We start from the raw sequence: 14,037 nt of genomic DNA on the forward strand, positions 1-14,037 counted from the left end.
CCAACCAAGAGTGTCCGCTGTTACCCTAATAACAAACCATGGGTACGATGGGAAGTCAAAGCTGTCCCCAAAACGAAGAAGGCCGCCTTCAGAAGCAGCGACATGGAGGCGATGGAGGCAGCACAGCAGGAGGTGAAACACTGTGTGAGGGAAGCAAAGGACAGCTACAGGAGAAAGCTGAAGCAGAAGCTGAAAGAAAATAACAAAGGATGTCTGAGAAAAAACGAAAACCATCACAAGCCATAACACAAAGACCAGAGACACAGGGGCGAGAATGGAGAAGGTGTAAAAACTTAATGACTTTTTTCCCCCCAATCGGTTCACCCAGTCCATGCCACCCCACCCCCTCCCTCACTGCAGACATCTCTCCTTCTTCCCTCACCACAGCTCCCCCCAGACATCATAGCAGCAGCCCCCCCTCCTCTTCCCCAACCTCCACACAATCTCCTCTATACATCACTGTGGACCGAGTCAGAGAACAGTTGAGGAAGTTTCATCCCTGGAAAGCAGTAGGCCCGGACAAGGTGTGTCCCTGACTACTTAAGACCTGCATGATGGAACTGGGAGAATCGCTACAACATATCTTCAACCTTAGCCTGCAGCAAGGGAGAGTGCCCACATTCTCAAAGACATCATGCATCATTCCAGTTCCTAAGAAGAACCGGCCCAACAAGCTGAATGACTTCCGACCAGTGGCACTCACTTCACACCTGTTGAAGAAGTGGGAGCGGCTCTTCATTGACTTCCTCAAACCCCAGGTGCAACACACCCAGGACTGTTTTCCATTTGCATTTCGAGCAGGTGTTGGTGTGGAGGACGCCATCCTCTACCTGCTACACAGAGTCCACTCGCACATGGATAAGGGAATTGGCACAGTGAGGATTCTCTTCCTGGACTTCTTGAGCTCTTTCAACTCCATCCAGCCCCTTGTGCTCAAGGCAAACTTAACAGGATGCAAGTGGATCTCCAGCTACTTCACAGACAGGCCGCAGTATGTTAGGCTGAGGGACACCACATCTGACACTATGATCAACAGCACTGAAGCACCCCAGGGCACAGTGCTGGCCCCTCTTCTCTTCACCCTGTACACCTCGGACATCTGCTACAACGCTGAGCTGTGTCACATTCAGAATTTGCAGATGACACAGAGAAAGCTGGATGTATCAGGGATGACAGAGAGGAGGAGTATAGGAGCCTAGTGAGGGACTCCGCTGCCTGGTGCCACACAAACCATCTACAGCTCAACACCTCGAAGACAAAGGAGCTGGTCATTGACCGCAACCAATTCTGATTTGGGGAGTTGAGGTGGAGGCTGTGGATTTCTACAAGTACCTTGAGCTGTGGCTGGACAGATAATTGGACTGGACAACCCACACCAACCACCTGTACAGGAAGGGACAGAGCAGGCTGTACAACCCCAATTCCAATGAAGTTGGGACGTTGTGTAAAATGTAAATAAAAACAGAATATAATGATTTGCAAATCCTCTTCAACCTATATTCAACTGAATACACCACAAAGACAAGCTATTTAATGTTCAAACTGATAAACTTTATTGTTTTTGTCAAATATTTGCTCATTTTGAAATGGATGCCTGCAACACGTTTTAAAAAGCTGGGACAGTGATATGTTTACCACTGTGTTACATCACCCTTCCTTCTAACAACACTCAGTAAGCATTTGGGAACTGATGACACTAACTGTTGAAGCTTTGTAGGTGGAATTCTTTCCCATTCTTGCTTGATGTACGACTTCAGTTGTTCAACAGTCCAGGGTCTCCGTTGTCGTATTTTGCCCTTCATAATGCGCCACACATTTTCAATGGGCTGTTGTAACACGTGCAGAATGTGGCTTAGCATTGTCTTGCTGAAATAAGCAGGGACGTCCCTTCAGACTTCAGACAACTTCATTGATCCCAAAAAAGGGCAATTACGTTTACACTCCAATTACCTCAGACAAGATACAGCAATTAATCCACAATTATTACTTGTTTACCGTAATAATGGCACACATCAAAATTAAAGACAACACATATACATTTGACATTGTTTATGTGCACTAAACTTGAAGCAGTCCGTCATCCGAATAGAGGCAAAGTGGGTGAAGGCCGCTGCAACTATAAGTCGCGCCGCCAGGAAGGAATCCCTGAAAAAGATGTTGCTTGGATGGCAGCATGTGTTGCTCCAAAACCTGGATGTACCTTTCAGCATGATGGTGCCATCACAGATGTGTAAGTTGCCCATGCCATAGGCATGAACACACCCCCATACCATCACAGATGCTGGCTTTTGAACTTTGCAATGGTAACAATCTGGATGGTCTTTTTCCTCTTTTGTCTGGAGGACACGACATCCATGATTTCCAAAAACAATTTGAAACGTGGACTCATCAGACCACATCACACTTTTCCACTTTGCGTCTGTCCATTTCAAATGAGCTTGGGCCCAGAGAAGGCGGTGGTGTTTCTGGATATTGTCAATGTATGGCTTTCGGTTTGCATGGTAGAGTTTTAACTTGCACTTGTAGATGTAGCGACGAACAGTGTTAACTGACAATGGTTTTCTGAAGTGTCCCTGAGCCCACACGGTAAGATCCTTTACACAATGATGTCTGTTTTTAACAAAGTGCCACCTGAGGGATCAAAGGTCACAAGCATTCAATGTTGGTTTTCGGCTTTGCCGCTTACGTGTAGAAAGTTCTCCAGATTCTCTGAATCTTCTGATTCTATTATGGACTGTAGATGATGGAATCCCTAAATTCCTTGCAATTGAACGTTGAGAAACATTGTTCTTAAACTGTTGGACTATTTTTTCACGCTGTTCACAAAGTGGTGATCCTTGCCTGATCTTTGCTTGTGAACTGCTGAGTCTTTTGGGGATGCTCCTTTAATACCCAATCATGACACTCACCTGTTTCCAAACAGGTGTTCTTTGATCATTCATCAACTTTCTCAGTCTTTTGTTGCCCCGTCCCAACTTTTTTAAAATGTGTTGTAGGCATCCATTTCAAAATGAGCAAATATTTGCACAAAAACAATAAAGTTTATCAGTATGAACATTAAATATCTTGTCTCTGTGGCGTATTCAATTGAATATAGGTTGAAGAGGATTTGCAAATCCTATTCTGTTTTTATTTACATTTTACACAACGTCCCAACTTCATTGGAATTATGGTTGTACTTCCCGAGGAGGCTGCATTTGTTTAACATCGACAGGAAACTTTTGTGGATGTTCTACCAGTCTGTGGTAGCCAGCATCCTCTTTTACACCGTAGTGTGCTGAGGGGAAGCACATCCAAGAAGGACACATCCAGGCTGGACAAACTGATCAGGCAGGCTGGCTCTGTGGTTGGCATGAAGCCAGACTCTCGACGGTGGCATAGAAGAAAACACTAGACAAACTGCTGGACATTATGGACGATACCAGTCCCCCTCTGCACACCGTCATCAGCAACCAGAAGAGCCGCTTCAGCCACAGACTGCTCCTTCCCAAATGCAGGACCATAAGACTGAAAAGCTCCTTTGTCCTTCAGGCCATCAGACTGTACAACTCCTCACTCTGTGGGAGGAGGAGTAACAGAAAGACAGGGGATGGGAAGGAGAGGAACAGTAGTTGACAGTAAGTCAGTAAGTCAGTTTGGGGGGAGGTGATGGTCTAGCGGTTATGGTGTTGGGCTTGAGACCAGAAGATCCTCGGTTCAAATCCCTGCCTGACTGGAAAATCACTAAGGGTCCTTGGGCAAGGTCTTTAATCTCCTATTGCTCCCGGTGTGTAGTGAGCACCTTGTATGGCAGCACCCTGACATTGGGGTGAATGTGAGGCATAATTGTAAAGCGCTTTGAGCGTCTGATGCAGATGGAAAAGCGCTATATAAATGCAGTCCATTTAGTAGCGGGCAGTATTTCTGGTATTCATATTTGCATTGACATTTTGCAAATTGTTTTTTTTACTTTTACTTTTGATACTCTGTGTGCTTCTTACCCTGTGTGCTGATGGAACCTCGATATCCCTGAGGGAGTCTTCCTAAGGGATTAATAAAATTCAATCTAACCTTAAAATTCTACTGACAACACCCTTTAATGACAACATGAAAAAAGTTTTTGTTTGCTATTTTTTTTTTTTTTTTTTTTTGTAAATTTATTAAAAAGAAAAAACTAAGAAATCACATGTACATAAGTCCTCACACCCTGTGCTCAATACTTTGTTGATGCACCTTTGGCAGCAACTACAGCGTCAAGTCTTCTTGAACATGATGCTACAAGCTTGGCACACCTATATTTGGGCAGTTTTGCACATTCCTCTTTGTAACACCACTCAAGCTCTGTCAGGTTGGATACAGAGCTTGAGAGCCATGTTCAGATCTCTCCAGAGAGGTTCAATCAGATTCAGGTCTGGGCCACTCAAGAACATTCACAAAGTCGTCCTGAAGTCACTCCAACTTCTTCCATTTACAGATGATGGAGGCCACTGTGCTCATTGGGACCTTCAAAGCAGCAGAAATGTTTCTGTACCCTTTCCAAAATTTGTGAAAATCCTGTCTCAAAGGTCTACAGACAGTTCCTTTGACTTCATGCTTGGTTTGTGCTCTGACATGCACTGTCAACTCTGGGACCTTATATCTAAACAGGTGTGTGCCTCTCCATGCCATGTCCAATCAACTGACTTTACCCCAGGTGGACTCCAATTAAGCTGTAGAAACATCTCAAGGATGATCAGTGGAAACAGGATGTACGTGAGCTCAATTATGAGCTTCATGGCAAAGGCTGCGAAAACGTATGCTACGTGACCTTTTTTTTTTTTAGTTTTTTAGTTGTAATAAAATTTGTAAAAAACAAAAAAAAAAAAAACTTTTTTCACATTGTCATTATGAGGTATTGTGTGTAGAATTTTGAGGGAAAAAATTTCATCCATTTTGGAATGAGGCTGTAACATAAAATGTGGATAAAGTGAAGCGCTGTGAATACTTTCTGGATAGACCATATATGATGGCAAGAGACTGTCGGTGACTCTCCTAAATTGCTGACTGCCTTATCTCAGTGCAACTGGGGCTTTATACAATTTGCTTACTTTAGCCTCCTGGCCATTTTGCCGTCAGTGCTCTCCACTAATCAGTAGTTTCTTTAGATTTAGTGAGATAAACATGACTTTCCATCAGTGTCTGTAGCTTACCCCGTACAACATTATGTCACTGTTTAGCTTGCGACAGTGTTTTTGTTCTAAATCAATACTGCACCCATTAAAATAGCTTCCGTCCCAAGTGAAAAGATGAACCCAAATACATCTAAAAACAGAGCCCTGGTTTAACTCAGACTAAGTCTGTTTCTGTTGCAAGCAGTTCATTAGCTAACTTCCAAAACATGGTTCATGGTCAAAGACTAGCTGTGTCAGGAAGGGCATCTGGCGTAAATCTTCTGTTAGTATATAAGATCCGCTGTGGAGACCATAAACAAAAAAAGGAGTGAAAGAGTCCCTCCTCTGGACTCAATTAAGGACTAAATTTTACTTTTGAGTTTTGACTCTGGCAGCTCTTTCATTGTTTTTAACAGACTAGATGAATAAAGAATTGATGGCCGACAGATGAGACTAGCTGGAAACAGAGCAGCTGCTATCAGTCACATCTGTAAATTATTAATGGGATATGCTGATGGCAATGCTATCTTGAAAAGGGAGTAAATACCCTGAGAAGAAAACAGTGACAGCAAGGCTGGAGAATCCCTCATACAGGTCACTTCCTAAATCGTCAGAGTTGCTTTCTCGCACATAGGTTCTTCACATATTGGTTACATGAGCCAATAAGGCGGAACAAACAGATGATTTAAAAAACATTTACCACATTATTTGTATGGGTCATCACTCATACAATTCATGTGTTGGGCTCAGTTCCATGAGTTTTCATGTTTGACATGTATGTCGATGCAGCAAATGTAGAAAGTAATGTATACATTGTTGGTTAGAATCTCAGCCTACTAATGACAGAGTGAAAATGTAGACTGTTAAAAAACAGAACACTTGTATATTCTGTGTTACAGATGCAGACAAAAATCTTAGTCCCCCTGATGCAATTAAATGTTTTCTTTTAAAATTTTAAAAGTACTTTTTTAACAGTGCAAAGAACTTTCAAAATAGCATTTCTAAACATCCTTGTTTCATATTGGATGCATAGATTATTTTATTTTCAACACAGAAACAAAATTATATCACAACAACTAAAAACTACCAGGGTCAAAATTATTAGTCCACCTATGCTATGAGTCTTTGTGTGTCCTTTTTGCTGGATAACAGCCTAAAGTCATTTGTTGTAGTTTTCAACAAGTCTCAGACATGTCTCCTGAGGAATCCCAGCCAAGAGCTCAAGCTTCTCCAGATTTGCTGGTCTTCTACCATCAACCTTGCAGTCCATTAACTACCAGGGTCAAAATTATTAGTCCACCTATGCTATGAGTCTTTGTGTGTCCTGTTTGCTGGATAACAGCCTAAAGTCATTTGTTGTAGTTTTCAACAAGTCTTGAACATGTCTCCTGAGGAATCCCAGCCAATCGCTCAAGCTTCTCCAGATTTCCTGGTCTTCTACCATCAACCTTGCAGTCCATTCCTGTCCAGGGATCCCGTGATCGTCTTCTTTGAGACTACAATTCCCAACTTGGCTAAGTCATTCACGAGTGTCTTGGCAGCTGTTCTGGAGTCTATTTTTCATTTCACAGTCTTGAAATCTTTTGCTGCCTACCTCTGCCAGGTTTGTTCTGTACTGAGTGGCTCTCTTTGAATTTCTTGATGATACTTCTCACTCCAGTTCTTGACATTTAGAAATGCTGTGATAACTCCTCCTACTGCTTTGTGAGCATCAATAATTATTCTTCCTAAGTTTGAGCTGGTTTTTTTGATGCTTTCGCAAATGACAACTCAAAACCCTGACTGAAGGTACATTGGAAGATAACACTCAGTTTTAAGTTTATTCTACAAGCTTTGAGCTTTACAAATTAAAGCACATCATTGCACAACAGTGGTTTGTACTATGGTTTAACAAAAAGTTAAGTTCTTAAGAGGGCTAATAATTTTGACCCTGACAAGTTTTGGTTTTTGTGAAATCATTTTGTTTCTGTGTGCAAAGTAAAATAATGTAAGTATCAAAAATAAAACTAGGATGTTTAGAAATTATCCTTGCTCTGTTAAAAAAAAAAGCACAGGAAATTTTTTAAAGAAAACATATTTCATATTACAATTTTGTCCAAAATTGAAATATGAAATATGTTTTATGTCACAGATGAATCTGTAAAATAATATAAACCGCTAAGGGTTTAAATTATAAATTTACAGAGCATATTAGAGAGTTTCAGATGTAGAAGAGGCTACGGTTGAATCTCTACAAATGTCAGGTTTAGAAACTGATGTGTCTGCCCTGATATTAAACTTACAACTGACCTACTGAATGTTTGATGTCACAAACTGGATTAAAATTTTATTTTTTGACTCTTAGCGAGTGTATCCAAGCACATATTACCCCAGACTGCAGATCTTTGAGGGTGTGTGTGAGGATGATGTTGAAGACGGCATGTGATCGACTGCTCTCCTCATTCATGTTGGTCGCAGCAACAGTCCGAGATTTATTTCCCTCTGACATCAGAGACTCGATGTCCTGTCAGAACAGAAGAAACACACTTTCCATGAGAACAATCCTCACATCCTGATGCATCCTGTTGGCTCACTCTGATCCTTTAAATATACTAATGTGTGAAATGCATCACAACTAATAATCTGGTCAGATTACTAGTGTAATGCAGTAGTGTATGGTAGTAGCAGTACAGTGTTAACACTGTACTGCTCAAGAAAACATTACAAATGAACAAAATTCAAAAGCGCCAAGCTAATTCTGAGGAAGCATTTGTACCTTGTAGCTGGCCACAGCTAACCGAGACAAACCATCCACGTACGGACCCAAAACCTTGTGTTCCCTCACCCTGAGAGTCTGTCGACCCCTGAACACAAAACAAGACTTGCTTGTGAAACCCCATGATGGCGAATATAAAAACAACCTCAAAATTTTGACTAGTACTACTTTCAAATGCTATGATTTCTGTCCTGTTTTTGCGCACACAAAATTGTAATTTGTGTGAGTCACCCACTTGGGAAAATGTTAGAAAACTGGATCTCACCCTTTTGGGTCTAAGAGATCTCGGACCTTCTCATTGTAGATCTCCATATAAGACACCTCAACAGTAAAGCTCTCCTCCTCCCGTTGTTCTTTTTGAGTTCGTTCAAACAAAGCACTGCACAGTCGCGGAATCAGACCTGGTTGGTCCCCTGACCCCATCATGGTGTATGACTTTCCTGAACCTATAAAGACCACACACAGACATGAAAAAAAGAAGCATGTTGGAAAATGAACTATGTAATGAAGAGTGAGAAAACAGACAGTATATCTGTAAACAGCTGAAGGAATGAATGCTGGCAAGATTCAACAGAACAAAGTTCTATATTGACCATGAGAATGGAAATATCCATAAGCACCAATTAAATACAAACATTAAAAAAGCTATTTAACATAATTTGAAACTATGTGCTAATTGTAGGCAATAGAAAGTAAACATGTCTTAAGGTTAACCTGAACGGAATCAACAGAAGTAGACTAATATCCCCTGACACGTTTACACAATGGTACTGTAGCACTGCAGTCAGAAAAATCCAGGGCAGATGGTCAGACAAACAGGATCATGAGGCCAGTGAAAGAGCTGCATCATCGACCAAAAGTTTCAGTATTCACATAACAGCATAGCAGTGAGCACCCCTCAGGCAACTTTGTATTTAAACAATACTTTGTATCAAGCCTACAACCTAAACATTGCCACAAGAGTGGCAATGACACTATCTTGAATACTTCGATGTCACCTTGAAACTGACCCAGAGGTCACCATAATCGACCCCAAGTACACCTTTCAGATAAATATGAATGCAACTGGGCACCGCATTATCATTTGAGGGCGGCACTAAAGGGGTAAAATATGACGCATATGACGTAATTTCTCTTCTGGGGACAAAGCAGGGCATTTTCAATGGATTTTTGGGCAAATTACACACAAACAAAGTGGAACGGCAAAGAAAAAGTGATGATGCAGTGGGAACATGGACGTGTTGCAGTTTGTTTAAGACTCAGAGCACAAAAGTGTCTAGGCGGTTTTGCACGCGAGATAAAGGAGCTACTCTGGTTAGCTGTGTAGGCTAACAGTTACTGACACGATGGCTCCCATCTGCCTCGTCTGTTCTTCTCCACTGGGAACCGAAAAATAAATGAATACTTTTCGCGACAAACAAAATAGTACACCATTTATTCATGTGAAGTTATGCTAATATATACATATATATATATATACATACAAATATATATATATATATATATTGCACAACAGAGCACAAGTCCCCATAAGTGGTCAATCCCACAATATCACGCAGGTTCAAACGAGATTGGGGTGCCCTATTGGTCAAAAGGTTCTAGAGATATACGCTAACAAGTGAAAATGGATGAACAGACATGCTGATCACTATATCCCCCGCATTTCATACCAGGGAGATAATATACATGTATCGCAAAAATTAAACCAAATTCAAAAATATCCAAAACAAGCATTTGTGCTATGATGACAACACAACTTGTGAGGCTTTTTGTTTCTAATTTACCAGTTTGTCCGTAGGCAAATATGCAGGCATTGTAGCCCAGGAAGGCATTGTGTAAAAGACTTTCCCCAAGGCACTGGAAAACTACCTCCTGACCTAAAAGAGAAAAAGCAACATAAACACACACAAACCAATTCTGTACAAATGTTTTTTTTTGTTTGTTTTTTTTTAAACAGAACCTTTGCAAAACCCCACTATGCAAAGGAGTTCACTTTTCTAATTTAAGTACAAAACCTCCAAATACTAGTATTTACTTTTCACCACAACACTGGCTTTGTTTTGACCCAGTGTATAGCCCCGTGTCCATGTAGCATATTTTTCTGAACACTAGTGTGTTTTTTTTCAATTGTTCTAAATAGGACTGCAGCACATGAGGAAGCATGCAGCTGCTGCCAGAAAAGAAACAAAAATTGTCTTTTCTCAGAGCGGACAACTTTTTTTTAAACACACGCTTAGAGTGCTTTTAAGATGAAGATCTTTCAACTTTAGAGAAAGACACCGTGATGTCACTGCAGTGCTTTCCAGACAAATGAAAGGAGAGGTTGCTTTTTTCCTGATTTGTCACTCAAAATCTATTACCAAAGTCTCATCTGTACAGGTTCACAGCCAATCGGCTCCTAATAGACATCTGAATTAGCAAATCAGCTTGTGGCAGAGCAGGGAGAGATGGAAAATGTGCAGGTTCAGGGGTCCTTGAGGACCGGATTGAGAACCCCTGTTTTAGAAGATCCAACTCATCCTGGACACCCCATGTTTGAACTGCCACCAACAGGCAAACGCTTGAGGAAAATAAAAACACGGACAAATACACTCAACAAAAATATAAACGCAACACTTTTGGTTTTGCTCCCATTTTGTATGAGATAAACTCAAAGATCTAAAACTTTTTCCACATACACAATATCACCATTTCCCTCAAATATTGTTCACAAACCAGTCTAAATCTGTGATAGTGAGCACTTCTCCTTTGCTGAGATAATCCATCCCACCTCACAGGTGTGCCATATCAAGATGCTGATTAGACACCATGATTAGTGCACAGGTGTGCCTTAGACTGCCCACAATAAAAGGCCACTCTGAAAGGTGCAGTTTTGTTTTATTGGGGGGGGATACCAGTCAGTATCTGGTGTGACCACCATTTGCCTCATGCAGTGCAACACATCTCCTTCGCATTGAGTTGATCAGGTCAGTTGTAGCCTGTAGAATGTTGGTCCACTCCTCTTCAATGGCTGTGTGAAGTTGCTGGATATTGGCAGGAACTGGTACACGCTGTCGTATACGCCGGTCCAGAGCATCCCAAACATGCTCAATGGGTGACATGTCCGGTGAGTATACCGGCCATGCAAGAACTGGGACATATTCAGCTTCCAAGAATTGTGTACAGACCCTTGCAACATGGGGCCGTGCATTATCCTGCTGCAACATGAGGTGATGTTCTTGGATGGCACAACAATGGGCCTCAGGATCTCGTCACGGTATCTCTGTGCATTCAAAATGTCATCAATAAAATGCACCTGTGTTCTTCGTCCATAACAGACGCCTGCCCATACCATAACCCCACCGCCACCATGGGCCACTCGATCCACAACATTGACATCAGAAAACCGCTCACCCACACGACGCCACACACGCTGTCTGCCATCTGCCCTGGACAGTGTGAACCAGGATTCATCCGTGAAGAGAACACCTCTCCAACATGCCAACCGCCAGTGAATGTGAGCATTTGCCCACTCAAGTCGGTTACGACGAACTGGAGTCAGGTCGAGACCCCGATGAGGACGACGAGCATGCAGATGAGCTTCCCTGAGACGGTTTCTGACAGTTTGTGCAGAAATTCTTTGGTTATGCAAACCGATTGTTTCAGCAGCTGTCCGAGTGGCTGGTCTCAGACGATCTTGGAGGTGAACATGCTGGATGTGGAGGTCCTGGGCTGGTGTGGTTACACGTGGTCTGCGGTTGTGAGGCTGGTTGGATGTACTGCCAAATTCTCTGAAAATCCTTTGGAGACGGCTTATGGTAGAGAAATGAACATTCAATACACAAGCAACAGCTCTGGTTGACATTCCTGCTGTCAGCATGCCAATTGCACGCTCCCTCAAATCTTGCGACAACTGTGGCTTTGTGCTGTGTGATAAAACTGCACCTTTCAGAGTGGCCTTTTATTGGGCAGTCTAAGGCACACCTGTGCACTAATCATGGTGTCTAATCAGCATCTTGATAGCACACCTGTGAGGTGGGATGGATTATCTCAGCAAAGGAGAAGTGCTCACTATCACAGATTTAGACTGGTTTGTGAACAATATTTGAGGGAAATGGTGATATTGTGTATGTGGAAAAAGTTTTAGATCTTTGAGTTCATCTCATACAAAATGGGAGCAAAACCAAAAGTGTTGCATTTATATTTTTGTTGAGTGTAGTTTAAAAAGTAGTTTCTATCCTAAAGCAATAACAGCACTCATTACTGCATAAACCTGACTTCTATGTGCAATATTTAAAATACATGTAGAACCAGCTTTACATTTCCCTGCCCCTGGTTTGTGGATGGACTGGGATGTGGCTATCGGAATAGTTTTGTGTTGTATGTCTGGGGTGTTTTGTAGCATCACTGGAGGGATACATGCAATTTTTCTGTATCTTGTATACAATGGCAATAAAGGCTTAATATAAACTAGTGTGTTGCCCGTGGGGATCAACGGGCTCTAGATTGAGTAGTGTTTATAAAATAGGTAGCTGACATTTTTCAAGAGTGGAAATAAATTATGCAAAGTTTCTATAATGGGTTGCAATGCGTGTGAGTCCAGAATGTTTATAGAACCTTAGACCTCAACAGTTTTCAGAGGAAGAACTCAACCCTTTTATTTCCTGTTAATTACATAATTTAAAAATGTTAATTTACAGTTTTAATGTATTCATAAATTGCATAGGTTCTTGTTATCATATACACACTATTATTATCTATATTATAATAGCCAAGTGGCCTCTGTGTGCGCATGTGTGTCTGGCTTCAATCACACAAAAACCAAGAAGAGCTGACATCTGCCATTCTTATGTATTTTGGGTCAACTGGAGTTAGTGTTATTGATTTATTGTGTTTCTGTAGCTCAACTGGTTTGTCAGTTTAGATAAGTCTCATGTTGCTATTACCATGAGTGACCTAAGTTTCATGTTGGTACCATGAGTGAAATGTTTAGTGGTTTTAATGTCTTCATTGCACTGTAGCACAATGCCCATTGTTCACTGATGTTAGCAAATATCGGTAATTTCTCCAAAAATATTAGTCCTATCAACTTTCAATTTTCACAGCGTTCATCCTTGACCCAAAATACATAAGCATACCAAATGGCAAAAGTCAGCTATTCCCACTTTCTCTGTGATCAAAGCCATACACACACACATGCGCACACACACAAAGACCACTTGGCTATTATAATATAGATGCTTAATTGAATTGTTACAGAAACATGTTACAAGTAGCGATTCCCCCACCCCACTGGGGAAAAACCACAATTTACTGGGAAGTAGCATTTTTGGGTGCACACTCAGCACTTTTCTGCCAGGGGACTACGAAAAAAAAAAACAAAAAAAAAAAAACGCAGTGCGATATGGACACAGGGTCTAGTAGTATCATGCCAAAAATGTCATGGAGTACTGATGTTTTAACTGAATAAATGAAGCGATAGAGTGCCTTTTTTAAGCCATTTCAAGTGATAAAACAGTAAAAATAAAACTGACCAGCAAATTTCTCCTTTTCTGTCTCATCCATGGACCAGAAACAATAATCATATGCAAAGACCTAGAGAACATAGAGTGTAAAGGCAAACATCAGAAACAGACATATAGGTTTAAAAAGAAAAGCATTTTGTTTGTTTGATCAAACTCCCCTACAAATTCCACATGTGCTTCAGAAAAACAAAAACATTGAAAAATCTGAAACTCAAGGTCCTAAGATTTGTTTCTACTCTAAGATACTAATTCCACAGCAGCTTGTCTGAAAACTGATAGAAATGGTTTCTTGAAGTCATGGATTTAATATGCCAATATACAAATGTTTGCGCAAATATGTTCTTAGTCAAGAGTGGATATGTGGCTTCCACATGACTTATTCTGTGTGGGATCACTGCTTCATGGTTTAAGATTGTGTGCTTATTTATTACAAAATAAACTTTTTCTTGCTGAATATTAATATGGCCAAATCTGGAAAAAAGGCAACCCAATGAACAACAATGGTGCAACATTTTGATTGGTTTTAATTTAATTATATCTGCTCCTAGTAGTTGAATTGTAATTAGGAAGAATTAAATGCAGATGACAAATTCTGTTTTGTGTATCCATGTATTCACTTTCAACTTTAATTTATTGTGATAAACCTGCT

The 14,037-nt window shown here is 41.1% G+C and overlaps 1 protein-coding gene across 1 annotated transcript in view; it reads right to left on the reverse strand.

Moving 5' to 3' along the window:
- The window catches only part of LOC117503402 (kinesin-like protein KIF13B), a 126,599-nt gene that overhangs the window by 74,440 nt on the left and 38,122 nt on the right, over positions 1-14,037 (reverse strand). Inside the window, exons 4-8 of the mRNA XM_034162619.1 lie at positions 13,398-13,458; positions 9,669-9,761; positions 8,150-8,330; positions 7,885-7,972; positions 7,498-7,632 (exon numbers count right to left, since the gene is read on the reverse strand). Coding sequence (XP_034018510.1) covers positions 7,498-7,632; positions 7,885-7,972; positions 8,150-8,330; positions 9,669-9,761; positions 13,398-13,458 — 558 coding nt within the window. The remainder of the gene's footprint in view (positions 1-7,497; positions 7,633-7,884; positions 7,973-8,149; positions 8,331-9,668; positions 9,762-13,397; positions 13,459-14,037) is intronic.

This window comes from Thalassophryne amazonica, chromosome 2 (assembly GCF_902500255.1).
Source record: "Thalassophryne amazonica chromosome 2, fThaAma1.1, whole genome shotgun sequence".
Classification (NCBI taxonomy): domain Eukaryota; kingdom Metazoa; phylum Chordata; class Actinopteri; order Batrachoidiformes; family Batrachoididae; genus Thalassophryne; species Thalassophryne amazonica.